The sequence below is a fragment of the Amphiura filiformis genome, chromosome 1, assembly GCF_039555335.1.
Source record: "Amphiura filiformis chromosome 1, Afil_fr2py, whole genome shotgun sequence".
Lineage (NCBI taxonomy): Eukaryota > Metazoa > Echinodermata > Ophiuroidea > Amphilepidida > Amphiuridae > Amphiura > Amphiura filiformis.
The window spans coordinates 28,599,243-28,618,937 of NC_092628.1; the positions used below are offsets into that span (position 1 = coordinate 28,599,243).

Here is a 19,695-nt window from a genome sequence, read left to right on the forward strand (position 1 = left end):
AAAAAACCTTTCCCCACCTTAACTGTGTTTAATGCATGAAATTATAAAAAAAAAAACTTACGCTTCGGCGGCGAAAAAAAAAAAAAAAAAGGTCGGCGAAAAAAATTTCTTCCCCGACCCCAACTTCCTACCCCCCCTGAGTATCAAATGGTGCGTCCCTAAGTTAAGCTGGAGTGGAGGTGTGATTGAGAGGTCTGCATGTATTTGCTATATTTAGTATTATTTTTCTCTTCAGTTACTCAAGAACTCTAGCTTCGAATTTGCACACGATTAGTTACGCATTCGATGCTAGAGTAGGTCTACGTTATCAGTTTTCTGTTATTTTTTATCATTTATTCAAATAAATTTATTCAGTTAAATGTTGAAATTTGGATGAAAGTTATTTCAATGAGTCTTGTATTCTTTTGAGTAACATTTGCCTATTTTGAACAGTCTAATATTTTGTTGAAGTGCAATTTTAGCAACATTTTTTATGCGATCGCCCATTGTGATCGCTCTGTGTTTACTTTCATTTAACTTCCATTGTTTTACACAGTGTCATGCTTCAGCGAATCCAACAAGATTTTGAATGCAAAGGTCTCTAGCCTCGAATGTGAAGCTATCGGTGAGCAAATTCGTGTCTAGACTTCTCGAGCAACTTAGCTTAAGCTTGACTCCCTTGTGGCATCATGTTGTAATTTCCTGCCCCATGTTTCAGCCCAGTTCACCATGATGTTAAGATCAGACTGAAGTATGCGGTACATACCCATTTACCTAACGGTAAACAAGGAAGCGGAATCTGATAGGCTAATCCAAATGTCCCAAAGTCGTAACAATATAGACTAATTAAAATATTATTCTAAGGCTAATGGAAGTTGATGTTATTGTTCCTGTCAGGGTTTTTTTTTAAATGTGGTCACTTTTCATTGATCATTATTTCACATCATTGTGACATGATTCATTTTTTCATTTCATTTTTTATGTCAAATCTACCCTTAGCGATTAAATGCGCAAGTTTTAATATTGTCCCACTTTATCAAATGGTATGTACTTTTAAAGTGTATGTAGCTAGGAGGAAGCTCTGTCCATCATTTGAAAATCTTGACCTTTTCATTTTTATTGAAGATATATATTTTTTTAGGTAAAAGAATTTTCAATAGGAAAGGTCAAAATTTCTATTGATGGATGGCTTTTCCTCCCAACTACATACACTTTAAGTTACGTATCATTAGATTTATTAAGTTTACTTGAGATACAAAAATTTCAATTTTGATAATTTGCCATCATCCCTAATTTCCAAAATATAAAATCATTTATTTGATATCAGAAGGACATTGCTCATACTCATAATGCAATTTGGTGTGTCTGATGTGCTCTCAGGTCCCACAAAAATACTGTGTAAACATTGCTATCTAATCCATTAAATAAGGCTTTATAAGAATTAGGGTACATGTTATTTTGTTATATTGCAAAGGATATTTCAACAATCTTATAATAATGCCTTAACTTCTGACTTTTCAGGACCTCACTGGCAACTGCAGTTACATCTGCGCTGTATCAATGAGCTTTGTTTTGTCAGCTTTGATATTGAATCTCACTGCACCGTTTAACCCTAAAAAATGATGTCAAGATCAAGGTCCAATGGTGGTCGTTTCTCTTCAAATAATTCTGTCAGAGATGCAGAAATTAAGAAGCAGATGAATGTGTACAGAGAAAACTTGCACTGTGTTTGCAGGTAAGCCTACATTATAAATTTATAATGAATGGAATGGATACATACATGTTTAGTCACCCGGCGACTGATATTGATTTTCACCTAAATTACACTTATTTAGCATTAATTTTTTTATTTAATCTCAACTTAATATTTTAAGATAGGATTATGGCAGGGGGCGTAGCCAGCTTTCTTGGTCGGGGAGGGAGAAAAATAAAAAATTTTGGGCAAAGATAAAAAAAAAATTTGTAATGAGACTGTACATGTAAAGTCTTTGAGCTTCCAAAAATGTGCATTTTACACTATTTTTGGCCCATGATCAGGGTGAAAAGGACTTTATCGGAACAATGTGCGCACGTAATGTGCAAAATATTTGTATTAAATTACACCAGTTTGGCCCATGATCGGGTAAGTTTTGGTGGAAAATGGGCTTGTTGCCCCTTTTCTTTTCCTTTGCCCTTCCAATTTCTCTTTAATTATTTGGCAGAGGGGCACTTTTCTCTTTCATTTTTTGTCAGGGGGAACTCTGGCCCCCTGCTCCCCCACTGGCTACGCTACTGGATCATGGACGATAAGCTTTCTAGATCAGTAACTTTAACTTAATATTTGTTATGCTAGATCAGTAACTTTAACTTAATATTTGTTATGTTAACAACTACTGTACCGGTACTTTGTTCTTGCTCTTGCACAGAGGCATGTTACAAAATAGTACATCCATCACATATACACCCATCGAATGTGTGTCATCAGCCCTCAGATCGGCCCTCAGACACACACATACAGGCACAGAGTTCTACAGTTAGCATATTTTGTTGACATTTTGTCATTGTGTAATGTTTACATCCATGACAGTTTTAATACCATCAACAGACAACTCAAATACAAAGGTTATCAGTTGGCAATCTTAATGTTATGCAATCAAGTTTACAACACTCTTACAATGAGCAGAAAGTCACTGAGTCACACAATTCAAGTACCAATATTGATTACTTCAAGTGGCCTACTACAGTGACCAGATATAACCTTTCTAATTTTTATGTTATTTTGCAATAACAACACCATGTTTTCCTTGATCTTGGTATGAAATTGAGCAAATAGAATTATTTGTCATGTCAATTTCGAGTTATTAGGGGCAACTAAAACTGATATGAGGTAAGTTTTATATACTGTTTGGAATCTGTATTGCTTATTCTGAAGGAATTATTGCCATGTAAACAAACCATCCCTTGGCCTATATGGACATGGTGTACTGCTTTTCAGTACCCTGTTTTCCATGGGTGACTGTAGGAACCAATGGATTCGACCCATGTACATCACATACAAGTCATACATGTATCAAGAAAGGAAGGAACCTCATTTTATTCTTTTGTTTTTTAACCTTTCAGTTTTTGTTTTATATTTTACCACAGACTTGCAATCAGATCAATGGTCGAAAAAGCCAGCTGTGAAGGGGTAGATGATTCCTGTCCCGAATTCAAGAATCTAGCAACAATTCTAGAACACATGCTAAGTCATCGGCTTAAAGGTAAGACCAGCTGCGAAGGGGTAGATGATTCCTGCCCTCAATTCAAGAATCTAGCAACAATTCTAGAACACATGCTAAGTCATCGGCTTAAAGGTAAGACCAGCTGCGAAGGGGTAGATGATTCCTGTCCTGAATTCAAGAATCTAGCAACAATTCTAGAACACATGCTAAGTCATCGGCTTAAAGGTAAGACCAGCTGCGAAGGGGTAGATGATTCCTGCCCTCAATTCAAGAATCTAGCAACAATTCTAGAACACATGCTAAGTCATTGACTTAAAGGTAAGTCAAGCTGCGAAGGGGTAGACGATTCCTGTCCTGAATTTAAGAATCTAGCAACAATTCTAGAACACATGCTAAGTCATCGGCTTAAAGGTAAGACCAGCTGCGAAGGGGTAGAGGATTCCTGTCCTGAATTCAAGAATCTAGCAACAATTCTAGAACACATGCTAAGTCATCGGCTTAAAGAGGAACAAGCACATCTGGAATAATGAACTACATAATTGAGTTATGTGGCCCAGGGCATGTCAGTCCAGACACCACCTAAGTCCAGACATGTATACAGGAGTGTGATCTATAAGGACAAGGTCGCCTACCAACTGGCCAGTTGACCAGGCCAACGTTTGTTCCTCTTTAAAGGTAAGACCAGCTGCGAAGGGGTAGATGATTCCTGTCCTGAATTCAAGAATCTAGCAACAATTCTAGAACACATGCTAAGTCATCGGCTTAAAGGTAAGACCAGCTGCGAAGGGGTAGATGATTCCTGTCCTGAATTCAAGAATCTAGCAACAATTCTAGAACACATGCTAAGTCATCGGCTTAAAGGTAAGACCAGCTGAGAAGGGGTAGAAGATTCCTGCCCTGAATTCAAGAATCTAGCAACAATTCTAGAACACATGCTAAGTCATCAACTTAAAGGTAAGACCAGATGTGAAGGGGTAGACGATTCCTGCACTGAATTCAAGAATCTATCAACAATTCTAGAACACATGCTAAGTCATCGACTAAGGTAAGACCAGCTGTGAAGGGGTAGATGATTCCTGCCCTGAATTCAAGAATCTAACAATAATTCTAGAACACATGCTAAGTCATCGACTTAAAGGTAAGACCAGCTGTGAAGGGGTAGATGATTCCTGCCCTGAATTCAAGAATCTAGCAACAATTCTAGAACACATGCTAAGTCATCGACTTAAAGGTAAGACCAGCTGCGAAGGGGTAGATGATTTCTGTCCTGAATTCAAGAATCTAGCAACAATTCTAGAACACATGCTAAGTCATGGACTTAAAGGTGAGACCTGAATAGATATATGTGATGCGATCAAGCAAAATCAGTCGGAACTCGGAAATATTGATTTTGAGATATAGCCACACAAAGGAAACATTTCCTTTTGTTTCCTCTTGTTTTGGAAACTCTTTAATTGCTCATATCTTTGGAACTGGTTGTTCAATTTCAATGTGGTTTTCTGCAAAATGCAGCTTTATAAATGCTTTTTACTACCTTATAAGAAACTGAAAATTTAATATTTTGCTTGATCGCATCACATATGTTGTGTTTGACAGAGAAGCTTCAGGTATAAACAGTGAATCCAAAATGTGATGTGATCAAGCAAAATGAGTCGAATGTTGGAAATATTGATTTTGAGATAAAGTAAATTATAGTATTCAACTTCCTTTGTATTTTATTGTTCTGAGCAATACTAAAATGACTATATCTCTGGAATCATAAATCTAATTGTGATGGGGTCTTCGGGAAAATAAACCTCTAAATATGGCTCATGTAATGAAATTGAAAACTGAATTTTTATTTTTATTGACATCAGACTCATTTTGCGTGATTTCATCACAAATATGATATATGCAAGGTCCTTCTTAAGCGTTAGTCCTCAAATATAAACGCATCCCAAAAAGAAAGTATCCAGTTTGATTTTGGTCCATAAATCAAAGATGGGGTCTTAAATCAAGACCTACAAAAGGTATGGTACAGATGAATTTATTCCGCACAGTTTGATACCTCATTTGTCAAAATCGATGCAGAAATGATGACACAATGACCTTTTAAATGCAATCACCTCAATTTTAAAAGTTGCAGTAATCCCTATTGATGTGGTTTTCCTGCTTCTCAAGATTCTTCAAAAAGAGACGGTATGACTGTTTGACTTCACTTCATGTGTTTTATTCAATGCAGATGCTCTTTTACTCCTTCCTCAATGTTTTACCATTCACTCTTCACAGTCAATATCTGGTATGTCATCCTGCTGCATCAATGACTGCTAGCCAGACATATGCGGCGCAGGCTCTCAGCGAGACGTCTGATGCGCCCTGCCTTGATCTATCGCTGCCCATATTGAGCATGTTGAGTAACAGGACCAAATCAATAGAAATTTACTGCAACTTTTAAAATTGAGGCGATTGCATTCAAAAGATCATTGTGTCATCAATTCTGCATCGATTTGGACAAATGAGGTATCAAAATGTTTGGAATAAATTTATCTGTAACATACTTTTGGTAGGTCTTGATTTAAGACCCCATCTTTGACTTATGGACCAAAATCAAACTGGATACTTTCTTTTTGGGACGCATTTTTATGAGCACGATGTGAAGCGTGTGCATAGGACCTTGTGCAAAATAATATGTGCTGGTTGGTTAACAAGTATGCTAAAATTTGTAAAAGGAAATCCGCCGCAAAACAGTTGTAGTTGTACACATGGTATCTCCATATGTCTTTTCAAATTAAATGCTTTATACTTTATTACTTTATATGTAGTGGCGGCACTGGGGAGGGGGCAAGGAGGGCATTTTCCCCTAAATATTTTTCTTGCCCCCCCCCCCCCAGTTTTCCCCCCACTTTGAGGCAAAAAACCCCAAATCACAAAAATTTCCACAGTTAAATGCTTTATACTTTATATGCAGTGGTGGCACTGGGGAGGGGGCAAGGAGGGCATTTTTCCCCTAAATATTTTTCTTGCTCCCCCCAGTTTCCCCCCACTTTTGAGGCAAAAAAACAAATCACAAAAATTTCCACTTCTTGTTGCAATTTTTACTTGCCCCCGAATGGTGCTGCCATTGTTTATATGTATGGTTTTTTTTACAATTTTCATTTGTAGGTCAAATTACTTGGTTTGGTCTGGAGGGTCCCAAAGAGTTCTGGGATTTCATAGTAGCTGCTTGTTCTTCATTACCACACAACAGTATTGCAACCATAATTAACATGGAAGATGCTAAAACACACAAAGCAAAGGTACGTTGGTTCTAACATGGTAATCCAGGCCCATAGCCAGAGGGGGCAAGGGGGACATATCCCAAATCCCCCCAAAAGTTCACACTTTGCTGCACCAATTTGCAGAATCTATTCATGAAACCAACAACTTGTAAAAATATTGCAAATTACTTCAATTAATGCTTTAATTGGTGCTTGGTGCTTTATTTTGAAAAATTTCAACTCATGAGGGAGCACTTCCCCCTTTGACACTCCCGCATCACGCAAGTGCGATGGGTGGTGGTGCTAATGAAACGTGCCAAAAAGTCTTTTCAAGAATCTGACCCTCCCCAAAATATTCTCTTGCTACATGGACCTGTAATCCATTTCATTAATCCATTTCAATTATAATCCATTTCCATTATATCTTGTTCCGTTTCCACTTTAAGGGGTACTACACCCCTGTGGTAAATTTGTGACTATTTTTTAATTTTTCTCAAAAAGTAATAACACACTGGTAACAAAAGTTATGTTTATTTTTGGGGCAAGGAATCCAATTACTACGCTGGAATTTCAGTGACTCAAGACAAGCGGTTCAGTATGATATTAAAGGAAATGAGGTACATCCTAGCGATACCTTATTTCTCATCATAAATAACGAACCACTTGTCTTGGATCACTGAAATTCCAGTGTAGTAATCGGATTCCTTGCCCAGTGTAATATACATAACTTTTATTTGTTACCACTGTGTAATTTTTTTTGAGAAAAATGCAAAATAGACCCAAATTTATCGAGGGTGTAGTACCCCTTAATTAAAAGATCTTGACCCCCTCTATTTTTACTTGCTGGAGAATCTCAAATGGATCAGTGCTTTTGTTTAGATTCAAGGTGTCACATCAAAATTGTCTCAATAAGTATTAGGCACAAGTGTCCTCAGTCTTGCTTGTAGAATCAAACTGTGATTGTAGTTGAAAATTAATTTTACCTAGTTATTTTCTGAAAATGTTAGAAAAAATTAAAAATACAAGGAAAATAAACTATACCCTACACACAAACATTTCAAAACACTATGTATAGGCGATTTAAAAATCTTTCTCTTTATTTTCAGGGACGAGCATGGATACGATCTGCTCTAATGGAAAAACGCCTTGCTGAGTATATGTCCCATGCTATCACTAACAGCAGAGCTATCAGGTAATCACTGGTTTCATAAACTGTGAGACTCGTAACATAAAGCATATTACCTTTGCCGAATATATACATTATTACCTTTTGCGAATATATACATCGATTGATGCATGCTTTTGTGATTTTGCACATTCAGAAGATGGGACTTTGTGCAGTAACCAATGCTGGTTTCATACAACGATTCTACTTCACTGTGCAGTCTCACCAGAAATGCTAGCGGTGACCAACGGCAAGCAGATACAGAGTTGTAGCTATGCTGGGCGGTGGCGGACGGAACCGCCTGGCCCTCTTTAATTTCCACCCGGCACTCAAGTTAATTTTGAACCCAAATACCCAGCATTCCAGTCTCAAATGTTTTAAAATCAATGAACAATCAGTATAAACTTAGCAATTATCAAAATTTAAATTTTTTTACCATTTCATATAAATTTCACTCGGCACTAAAATTTGCCTAGCTATAACCCTGAGCAGATATATCTATCACTCCACAGCTTTGCCCAAAGCGGCAGATCGTTAGGGAGTTGAATTCAAGTAAACTCAGGAATGTTGCTGCTCTGATGTATGAGAATAGAATACAATATTTGGCCAATGAGCACAGAGCTGTGTTTAGCAGCAACATCAAAGTCATGCTGCTGGCCAGGGTTTACTTAACGCCCACTTCTGAAAGCATGCGGAGTGCAGACCCATGCAATTTTACATAATTAATGCACTCCTGACATTTTTTTTAAACATTTGCTCTGATTGATTCTTGCTATCTAAGAGTGTATGAATGAATGACATTTGGCTTATCAGCAACAATTGGAAAGTATAGGTCCCTGGTGACCAACCTCTTTCTGCTGTCCACCCAACTGGGTGGGTGATCAAACTGTTTTGAACCTACAGAAAATAATTTTGAACTTCCACGCAACTAAAATTTGGTACACTCACCTAAGTGCAATTCATCGACCCAACCAGCTTGTTCAGTTTTTTACCTGTTTTCAGATATTGTCATTAATCTCTTATCATTCATTTTAGAGCGTTTTATGGTGAAGGTGCCTACATGAGGAGTGATGAATGCAAGGAAATGGTACAGGAACTAGAGAAACTGAACACAGTGGATTTCAGTTCATGTTTGAAAGGAGAGAGACTGGAGACAGGGGTTGCCAGTGTTATTGACTACACACTCTACCTCAAACAACAGCTCAGGTAGAGTTAGAATCATATGTATACATCCATATCAAAAGGATGCATTTGTTGGTTGCTACATGCATCTCTTTTTACAAAATAACTAGATATAAATACCAGACTCATCTCGAATGGAGGTCACTTCAAATCATCCCCGAGTCACATGGTTTAGGTCTCATCTTCTCTGTATTCTAAAACCATGTGACTTAGGGATGAGTTGAAGTGAGATTTGAAGTGACCTCCACTGGAGAAGAGTCTGGTATTTATTCCTAGCTATTATGTAAAAAGAGACACATGTAGTAGCAGACAAGTGTATCCTTTTGATATGGATGTACACATCTTATTATTAAATTAATTGTTGAGGGCGCAGCGTAAGATAGATACAAATCTGTCTGACATGTCCAAGTATTAGGAATTGGTTGATTCTGTCAGGAGATGGGTTATGATTTTTAGGTTGCCCGAAGGAGGGACCTTATAATGGCAGTAAAAGTCTTATGTCAGTGTCACAGGGTCATAGGGTCTATGCTGTATGCTATATTGTACACATGTAAAAATATGACACCCGGCAGCTAAATCAGATGACCTACTTGCACTAATGCCTTAATGTATAAAATATGTTTATGTGCACACTGGAGGCTTATTAAGACTTATGATTTTGAGCTTGATTAGTTCATGTTAGCTGTAGGTAGGGCTGTTGTTGAGTAGAATTGTTATTGTTGACAATCATCAAATCTTAACATCCGAAGTGGACAAGTTGTCGACAAAGCAATACATCAATAAAGTTAAAATATTAAGTTCAGAGACTGTGTTATATGTTGTTTATTTACGTCAAAATATTACCATATACGCAGCATCAGAATATTGGGATTGTAATGGAAAGAATCTGCACCACTTACGAATGAAAATAGAAAACCGATGCAGTTATTTCATGGTAAATAATTAATGGCAATATTTAGCTTATTTAGCTCGTTGATAGTTGGTCCATGCTTGTCGACAATCTGGAAAATTGCTTTGTCGAAAATATTGTTGACAACAGCCTTGTCTACAGTAGCCCTACCTGTTGGGCAACAGAATTTTATATATTCGAAATTCCTTACCAAACAAGATTTAAGAAAGATGTTGAATTGTTATTGTAACTGTGCAAAGAAAAAATTGTTTCAAAGTTTGTCTGCGATGTCCTTTTACTGTAGTCAATCACTGATGACCAAACATAATGTTCTCATATTTTCAGTAATTATGATATGCAAGAAGGCAGTAAAACCCACCAACCAATCACTGATGCCACCTTAACAAGTCCAGCAGCTTCCAGTAGTGACATTGATATCCAAGATGATGAGGAGTCAACAGAGAGTAAGCTAAGCAGGCTACAGAGTCAGTTCAAAATTGTGTGTGCACAAAAGGTACATATCAAACAAACTTTCACTTTGCATTGCATCTACATGTAGATGTAAACTTTTTGTACATGATGTTAAGTTATATTATTGCCAAGAAGTGCTCCTTTATTGTTCCTTCAAGTTGCTACCTCTATTTTAAATCAAATGAATTGATATAATAATGAAAATCAGTTGCAACAATGTAGCAGATCTGTGCTGTTCACAATATGTTTGGATATGCATACATTAAATCACTTATACATAAATTCTAGAATGTTGATTCGTTAATTGTCATATATGTTTGCCATCAATCAAGTTGTTGACAATATTACTATACCATTCAGCAAATTACTTCAGCGGTATCCGTCTGCCTTGTCTAAAAAGAACAAGGTCACCCGTTGCTACGCAGCTTGACCAGCGAATGAAATGCTGATGTGATGATGACTTGATTCAATTAGCCAATCAGAATCACACTTCCGTATAAGCCATAAACTGCGCCAAATTTACGACCGCTGAAATTCTCTGCTGAAAACTATACCACACATGTTGACCATCCCAATGACCCTTACGCCGTGCAACATGACCCTTTGTGCCTTAGCCAGACACATGTTTGCCATCAATCAAGTTGTTAACAATATTGCTACCACACATGTTGACCATCTCAATGACCCTTACGCCGTGCAACATGACCCTTTGTGCCTTAGCCAGACACAATGAAAGATGCTTCATCCCATTTCAACTATCTACTGGTGTGTGAAAAAAAAAAAAAAACGTCATTGACAGTTAATATTGTATGATAATTGATGAATCAAAATTGAATAAATGAATGAACAATAATTTTTTTTTGTTACTACAGAATTATCTAGAAGAGATAATAGGTCACAAAGAGAAAGGGATTGGTGATGCTTTACAGGAGATACAACGTTACCAGCAAACCATGAGAATACTAGAGCAGCAAGCAAGACATGATAGACAGTATTGGGAAAAACTTGTATTGGACTTACAAGACCAAATGTAAGCTTACTATTTTACAAATGTTTTTAATTCTGTGATATTTACGAGGACATCAGATTTCAGTTTGAATTTCAATATTCGCAATTTGATTTGTATTTTTACCAGTTTGTCAGTAATATTGCCTTTGTAAAATGAAGCCTGCTCAAAAACCTGGATCATTAGTCACAAAATCAAGTTCCCTGAAAAATAACTTGAGAGAAGTTTGATATTGTTCTGAAAAAACAAGATTACTACAACAAGTAAGATGTACTAGCTACTAGTTAGTATTGGTGAAATTACAATAATATGGTTTTGTCTGCAGTGCATCTCTCAAAGAAGCCCAGATGGTATCCAGGAGAGAATTAGAAGAGCATTTAATTAGCGGACATTCCCCTAGGGTGAGCAATGTGGGGACTTATACTGATCCTGAGATAGCACTAGATAAACTGGAGAATATGGTGTTGGAAGTCATGCCAGATAAGTATGTATTTCACTCTGTTTGAGATTATTTACACCACTTGCTGATAACAGTTTGATTTTGTCACCTAAACACATTTTTTTTCTCATGAAATATTTCTTTTGTGTTTTTTATACATTATTGTTATTATATTATTTAGGCATACATTCTAAAACTCCTGAGAACAGATACAGACTTTGTTCCTCATCTGACAAGTACTGTTGTTCATTTGCACAAAAGAGCTGGTGATTGTTCATTTGTTGTTGCCGGCCCAATTCTGGAATGAGCTTCTGGTTTATGTCAGAGAGACCGAGTTTGAGTTTGATTTCAAATGTCTGCTAAAACTCACTTGTCTTTTATATGTGATAACATGTTTTGTGTGTCAATGAGAGCATTTTGTCAAGCTATATGTGTTCTTGTAGACCACTTATAAAGGTCAAATATAGTTAAAATAATAATAAATACAATTGTGGTGCATTTGGAATGGATCACTCATTGTTTTATTGTGTAAAGTCATCATGGGGGAAAATGCAAGCTGATCAAAAAAACTGTTAATAAATGAATAATTTTGTGGACCTTATTCCATGGAAAAATATATGAAGGTCATCTTCTGGTGGGAACAGATAATGCCCTGTGTCACCTGGGAGTTAGCAAAAAACACACATAAGAAAGAAGTTTTTGATCAATTTTAAAGTAATTTCTTCAAACGGCAAACACCTATAGTCTGTATATCTACCGCGAGTCACCGGCACTAGCTTTGAAGTTCAACGGTCCCGCATTGGCTTAGGGTGATTTCTTGCGTGCACATATGTGGTGCGTTGATCGCGCGCATAAAAGTATGTACACACACACATCAAGTGATGCTAAGCTAACACAGCACCCGCTGAACTTCAAAGCTTGTGCCGGTGACTCGAGGTAGATATATAGACTTTACATACAATTACCTACTTTCATTATTTTTTCCAATATTTGTTATATTTGATAGTGACAGCCTACAGAGTGGGGGAGAGCTATCTCCAGATGGTACAACATCAATAGGTAGTCCAGAACATTCATCCTTGACATCCTCCGTCAGAACAGATGATCAGCGTTCAGAAGATCGCTATGCATCTGCTGGTAGTCTACAGGTCTCTCAGAAACTAGAAAAAGAACCAACTCCTTCATTAGTGCCATTAGCTGGTTCGTTTTCATCACAGGTAATTTGAAAAGGGAGATTTTAGAAACATGTTTTTGATAACGTATCATATTTTCACACTCAAGATCAGTTTGTATCGGGGGAAAATATTTTCTGGGTTTACCCAGAAATTTACTGATTTTATTTGATCATTTCAATCTTTATTGCAATCATTAAAAAACATACAAAAAGCACAATGATTGAAAAGAAAACACATAAACCAGACTAGAGAATGGAGAAGACAAAATGCCATCCCCATATCTCTGCAGGTGCATAAATACCAATACATACAAAACATTCAACACTGTACAAGAAAATATACCTTCAGTAAAATTCTTTTTTTTTAAAAAGAATAAAAGACATTTTAAAAGGGGGATGCAGAAAGTCAAGAAGCCAAAGCATTATTCGACAGACCAATCGTGATCGTACTTTGAATAAAAAATTGTATATGAACCCAATATTGCACATTTACTTATTTCTTTTTGAAGTTTTTTACAAATCCTTTTCTTTTGCTCACCCCTTGGTGTTATAAGCGGGAAAATAGAATCAATATTGCACTTGTTTTTGTCAGAGATAAGGCCTCGACTGCAAATTTCAATAAATAGAAGTTTGACATCATAATTCTGTTCCCGCAAGTCCATGATCAAACCAGCATATTTGTTCGTCTTGTAGACATGAGCATTGTGAATGTTATGTTTTGTTCAAAAGGAATGGTAAGCTCAATGATAATTATATTTTTGGAAGCGCGGTTGACGAGGACCAGATCAGGTCTTTGTTGGATGTCAGGTGGGATTGTGGTCCCCGCAACTTTAGAAGCACCGGCAAGATCGCAATAGAAGGTCCAGGAGGAATCGCTAACTTCACGAAGGGTGTCAAGGATAATGCGGAGAGCAGAATTATGGCGCCATGTATAACGACCTTGTTGCAACATTACTTTACAGTTGATCAAAACATGTTGAAGAGTTTCCTTTTTACCACAAAGATCACATTTACTGTTCATTCTTTTACCCCCAACGACTCAAGTTGTTTTTGGTTGGAAGTGTGTCTAAAAACGCATTCATGATAAATTTCATGACATCTTTTGGCATGTTAAGAATAAAAGATTTCCAAAGGTAATGGGCATTCTCAAAAAGGGCTATACGCAACATGTCACCTTGCACAACAAGGTCCTTTAAGTGACCAAACCATATATCAGAGATTTCTTCCTTGATTGACTTGATCAAAATCTCTTTTTTCTTTTTTTACGAAGTTGGCAGAGATACGACATTACAATCATCAATCTTGTTCTGCGCATAATTTAAAACAGAAAATTTCCTAGACCATTGAGATTCCCTGGCGAGTTTTGAGTTGAGAGCATTGTTAACCTTCTCGCCCCCCTTAAGCCTTGATGACAAAAGGGCTGAAGCATGCGCTTCAAGGTACAACTGATAAATAGATTTTGCATCAGTTAAATGAGTAATATGGAAAATTTCTGGGGCTGCTGATCTTGCCAGCCCGGACCAACTTTTCATGAACTTGTCTTATACACAGTTGCATCAAGAGCAAGAAGATTTGTCTTTGTGATGTCATGAACCGTGAGGATAAACCGGCACGAGGGAAGAAGATAGTTTTTGTACACATTGAACTTGTGTTCCCCTCTGACATTAAAGCCAACATATTTAAAGTTGAAACATACTTGTTTAAAACAATACAGAAGCTTTTACTTGTCCCAAGTCATAAAAAATGTAAAGCAATCAGTGCTGTAGCCAGGATTTTTCTAGAGGGGGGCAAGGTGACTTTCAAGGAGAAATAAACTGGCAAGAAAAGCTTTAGAATTAAAAATGTCATGATAGCCAGTATCTACAGGGGCAGGCAAGAGGTCTCTTTTCCTCCAACCTTAGCTACACCACTGGTAGGAATGTGACATATATAGCACTAATATCTAATTTCACATTAATGATGCTATTGGATTCAGCCTGTCGGTGTATGTTGATGATATTGAGATATAAGCAGAAATGTAATGACAGAATATTTTATGTCGATTTGGCTTATAAGCACTAAATGCGATTGACCTGTTATCCATAATCATCTTCTTATCATGTCCATACACACTACTTATAGGCATGTCCACTAAAAATTGAAGTACTTTTAAATTGATTCAGACCTAACTTATTGGATGGGAATTGATGAAAGAAACATTTTGGCGTTTAAATAATCTTAATCGGACGTTTCATTCCAGAGATATGGCCTTTCGAAAGTGTCACGGTTTTATATAGGGCTGCTAGAACATGTTAAAAAGTTAAAGTCCAAAAAGGAATACTAACAGAAAGTGCAACTTTAAGGTACTTTTTCTTAATGTATTTATTAACTATCTTATCTGGAACATTATATTTGCTTATAACAACATGAAAATAATATCATCCTGAAAATTTAATCGATTTTGTTGACATACAACAAAAACTATAAGACCTCAAAACCCATGGTTTGTTTGTTGAAACCTCAAGCATGATCATAGATGGCCGCCATGGAAAATATCTCCATAGAGGAGATGAACAATAAGTGCATTATTTCAAATGAAAAGCGGTAGTCTTAAACATTGTTCAATCTTTTAAGGTCAGCACATTTTATCTTCAAAATTATTATATTTCATCATGGCATAAGTTTGGTAACATTAATCACTACCAATTTTGAGAAATTTGCTCCAACTCAAAGGTTATCTTTACTACATTGAGCAATACACTGTGTGCATGGAAGCCATGATGGTCCCCGGTTTTTATACTCCCTATGAAATGGACATGGTAGTGAGAAGTGCACGGGAAGTGCATGATTTGAGATGGGCCATGTAGGCTTAAACATTCTTAAATTTCTTAACATCCTACACATTTTGTCTTCATAAATAGTTAAATTTTATGAGTATGTAAGTTTGCTTGTCTGATTCACTCCAAATTCGGAGATAATTGCGTTTGAACACCTGATGCACGGAATGGTGTCACTTCAACCTGTTGTAGTTCTCATCTCATTAAATTTTTCATTAAAAAAGTTGATCTCTTCATGCAGGAAGGTCCTCTCTATTTACTGACCAAACAGGAAAAAGTTTGGTGAATGTTTTCTGGTGGAATCAGGAATTTCTTGAAACACCCTGATATAGGCCTACATTTGGATCAAAACAAGTATGTACGCCATTTAACATGCCTGGGATTTCTTGTATCGATCAGTTTCTCCATAGACAATACGTGTGTGAGTGCACACACACAGTAAATGAAAAATCGTTCTAGTGGAAACTGTATTGAGAGTGGGCATCCCTACTACTTATTATTATTCTCTGCAAGGTCCTCAGTTTTGCATGAAGTTCTTGCTCCAATAGAAGATATCTTAAAAAGTGCTTGATATCTCTACTTCTTAAGAGTCACTTTACATCGACCAGTACCAGCTCACAGTCTGTTGAGGCACTTACATTAGTAATAATATTCATATCCATATAATAAAACAATATTGTGTAGAATCATTACAGACCACTTGTTACGGTATGTGCTTTATTCAGGTCTTACATAAATGACAATGTTGCTGATCAGGGTTGTTGATTTTTTAAAAAAAAATTTAAATCAGATTTAAAAAAATTTAAATCAGATTTTTTAAATTTAAATCAGATTTTTTTTGATTTAGATCGATTTCTTTTATTCCAAGAACTGCTATACCCCATGATAAAGTCAAATGAGTACCAGTGGAATGTTAGTCATATGCACAATCCTACCAAGTATTTACAAAAAAATCAAAACATGTTTTTAAAAGTGAAAATTTCAAAGAAAAAATGTGGCAAAATCATGGGAAAAAAACCTGTTGAATTCTGCACTTTGAAAATTAATTTTTAGCAATAGATAAAGTGACATCATAGAGGTATTTTAATTGTATCCAAAAGTTGTAGAAACATTTTGAATGAAGTAAAACAGTCAATTTAAGAAAGAAATTAACTTACATTTATCAAAAACGGTAATAAAAGTGTTTCTTCTACTATTTCTTAACAGATGAGTTTAAGGTCCTCTGAAACAAATTGGTCAAGCAGTGCTAATGTACATGTAGGTGATGCAACCAATACATATTCACAGGTAAGGAAGTGGTATGAAACCTCTATGATTACGAACCTCCTTAAACCAATGATACAAATTTCACTATTAACCCTCTGCACTCTCATCTCAAAATGAGGTTATATAGACACCAAAAGTGCATGCTGTGTCAGGGAAGAAATAAGATTGGGAAGTGTCACTCTATGATAAAAGTAATAAAACCATGGAAGCTGCCATTGCCCTGCCATCGCGTAGGCCTGGAACACTATGGCGCCTTCTACCGGCTGCATCGCGTCCATGATCCGCGTTCAAGTAATAAAATTTCCCGTAAAAATCACGGCTTGATGAATCCAAGGTTATACCTTTCCAAGCCTGATACCGTGTATTTTTTTCAAATGTTGAACAGCTGTTTTTAATAATATTTATAGTACATCCATGAACTTAATTTATTAAATACATCAAATCGACAAACAATCCCGCTATCCAGGCCAATATTTATACAAGAAAAATACTGTTTAAATCACGAAAATTAACCTTAATTTCGCACCTATACGTAATACTTGGTAATAATCTATTCAGATATCGTTGTCAAGCTCAAGGTGATTGACCCCTGATGATTGACAGTCGGGAACGTGTACTGTTACGCGTAGTCATGGTGCTGGGCGCATTAGGGGGCTGGCAACCATCGAGTCGATGGTCGCCAGCACCCCCCCTCCATGCGTGTACCGGGGGTGCTGGCGTGGAACCAAAACAGCAGCGGGTATCGCTGGTTAGATCGAGCTGGGATGGAAAAGAACATGGGGATCAGCGAAATTTACTGTCAGGAGCCTGGCTGTGTGTGCATCCACGTTTCATAGACATGATTTAAATACATAGTACACTTTGAAAAGCCTTCTGGCATGGTGCCAGAAAAGTGTGAAAACCAAAAAAAAACACTTTTTGCACATGCATTTGCAGGCAGAACCTTGTTTTATTAGTAAGATGGCAATTGTGTGCAAGGGGTCATTCACATTCATTGTCATTAAAAAGAGTTATTTGTTTCAATTTTTGTTAGAAAAAATTTACACCTGAGTATGTCCATTTTAATTTGCTAGCATATATTTTACTGTCAAACAGCATTTGTGAGGGCTGCAGGCCCATGCCCTACTGAAAAAGTTCTGCTTCCTGGGCCCCCTATTAATTTTGCTGGCCCAAAGATTTGCAGTGAGGCCACCCCGTCAGTCCGAAACACCGTCAATCGGAACCCAGTCAGTCCGAAAACCCATAAGGGTTAGCAACTGGTTTCGGAGTGAAGGGGGTTCCGATTGACGGTGTTTCGGACTGACGGGGTGTCCCCACAAGGAACAGATCTGGGGAGCTGTAAATTGGTGTACGATTAGGAAAATATATATTAGTAGTTCAAAATATCCCACTGTGTATTGGAAAGAATAAATCTTGTATTTTAAACTTTCCCTTTACATCTTATATCTTTTACAGACAAATCCATTGCAGGATGGAGCATCAGTGTCTTCAGAGTCAGGAGTGTCATCAGGAGAAGGACAGCCACTAACTGGCAACACATGAGGCCTTTATCATGCATTGCATGTGTTAAGCAGTTCATCAGTATTGACAATCAAAATTATATATTGCAAGATTCTTGTGTAAAAATCCAAAAGCGATGTTACAAAGCTACTGAGCTCCAATGATAGTTTTCTACCAAGACTTGGCACTTTTTCAGATTGAATAACCAACTCTGCTTATCTTCAATTACTTCCTTTTAGAGCTTGACATAGATTGCATAATAATTTGAGACCGAATTAAAAAGACTAGTTTGCAACCAGATCTAAAATGCCATACTGCGCAGGTCAGCAACCAGTCAGGCCTCGCCTTTGTCCTGACGTAAGACGCAAACTAGTGCTTTAAATTCCGTCTTGGATTATAGACTGAATCCTCCGCTGCATGTGTTATTTTGTTATGCTTGATATTGACGACTGAAAAACATAATCATATAGGGCTGGGCTTGAAAATAATATTCACACACAACTTTGGTTGCAAACCATACTGTCAGAACTTACGATGCGCCTTTGTCTGTGTCCATGGTGGTGATATGAATTGTTCTACAAATGTGTGTCAAATAAAAAATGTTGGTCAAAAGGTCAAAATGGAAAGAACTGCACAGAATCAAACGTCCAGATTCTGGTGGTGAGTCCAGCACACAATTGGCCTGAAAGTTTCTCAGTAACTTTCTGGTTGATGACTGAGGATGTCAGTCTAGATGGCACTGTTGATAAGGAGTTAGTCATATATATGTGGCAAAAAGTAGTTTTGTCATCCCTATTTGACTGTTTGGCTCCCTCATATCCTTGTTCTGTTTTGTTCCTTTGATGTGTGCTTCATCCTAGTCGAGTACATATTTTTCCTGAGATCCATGGTCTGTTATGGCTGATTTGTTGGCATCCCCTAGTCCTCTGTCATTGGAGGTATAAAAAATGTTGGTCAAAAGGTCAAAAACTTGAACTTAAACTTGAACTTATGTAATATTACTTTTGAATTTGAATACAAGAATCATGGCCTTCATACATAGGAGCTAGTAAACATTGTTGCCTGTATAGGTTTTTTTTCCAGAGCTCAGTTCAGTGTCTTAATTATAAAGTTTGTCAGTTCATTTGAATCAAATTGGCCATCCTGAATTTGACTGTACAAACAAACATAAACTAGGCCACAAGGAGGTCAGTAAGTTAAGATGTGTGTTGTTATGGACCCTCATTATGGAAATTGATCTATTGCTGAGTTGATTCAAATATGACAATTTGCTGTAGAAGTGAAGATGTAACAGGATTAACTACCATAGCAATAGGTTCAAACAATTTTTGAACTTCCATGGTGAATAGCTAATAATGTAATTTAGCATCTG

General features: G+C 36.9%; 1 protein-coding gene across 2 annotated transcripts; it reads left to right on the plus strand.

The window, feature by feature from the left end:
• The first annotated feature begins 484 nt into the window (after positions 1 to 484).
• Positions 485 to 19,695, plus strand: LOC140139159 (RUN domain-containing protein 3B-like). Of its 2 annotated transcripts, XM_072161023.1 has the most exons (12): positions 485 to 604; positions 1,501 to 1,714; positions 3,103 to 3,218; positions 6,321 to 6,454; positions 7,522 to 7,607; positions 8,616 to 8,786; positions 9,997 to 10,165; positions 10,995 to 11,152; positions 11,454 to 11,612; positions 12,574 to 12,784; positions 16,764 to 16,844; positions 18,279 to 19,695. In XM_072161023.1, exons 2-12 carry the CDS (start codon positions 1,599 to 1,601, stop codon positions 18,363 to 18,365), a joined length of 1,488 nt encoding a protein of 495 aa, XP_072017124.1. In that variant the 5' UTR covers positions 485 to 604; positions 1,501 to 1,598; the 3' UTR covers positions 18,366 to 19,695. The 2 variants fall into 2 exon arrangements, with proteins under 2 accessions (XP_072017124.1, XP_072017064.1); XM_072160963.1 differs by lacking the exons at positions 485 to 604; positions 1,501 to 1,714; positions 3,103 to 3,218 and adding an exon at positions 4,257 to 4,410.

Bases quoted from the DNA above. Each gene is read 5' to 3' on its own strand.
- LOC140139159 (XM_072161023.1), top strand. From the start codon at position 1,599: ATGATGTCAAGATCAAGGTCCAATGGTGGTCGTTTCTCTTCAAATAAT. The intron at 3,219-6,320 runs GTAAGACCAGCT...TTTCATTTGTAG, and splicing joins GCTAAGTCATCGGCTTAAAG to GTCAAATTACTTGGTTTGGT. The intron at 12,785-16,763 runs GTAATTTGAAAA...ATTTCTTAACAG, and splicing joins CTGGTTCGTTTTCATCACAG to ATGAGTTTAAGGTCCTCTGA.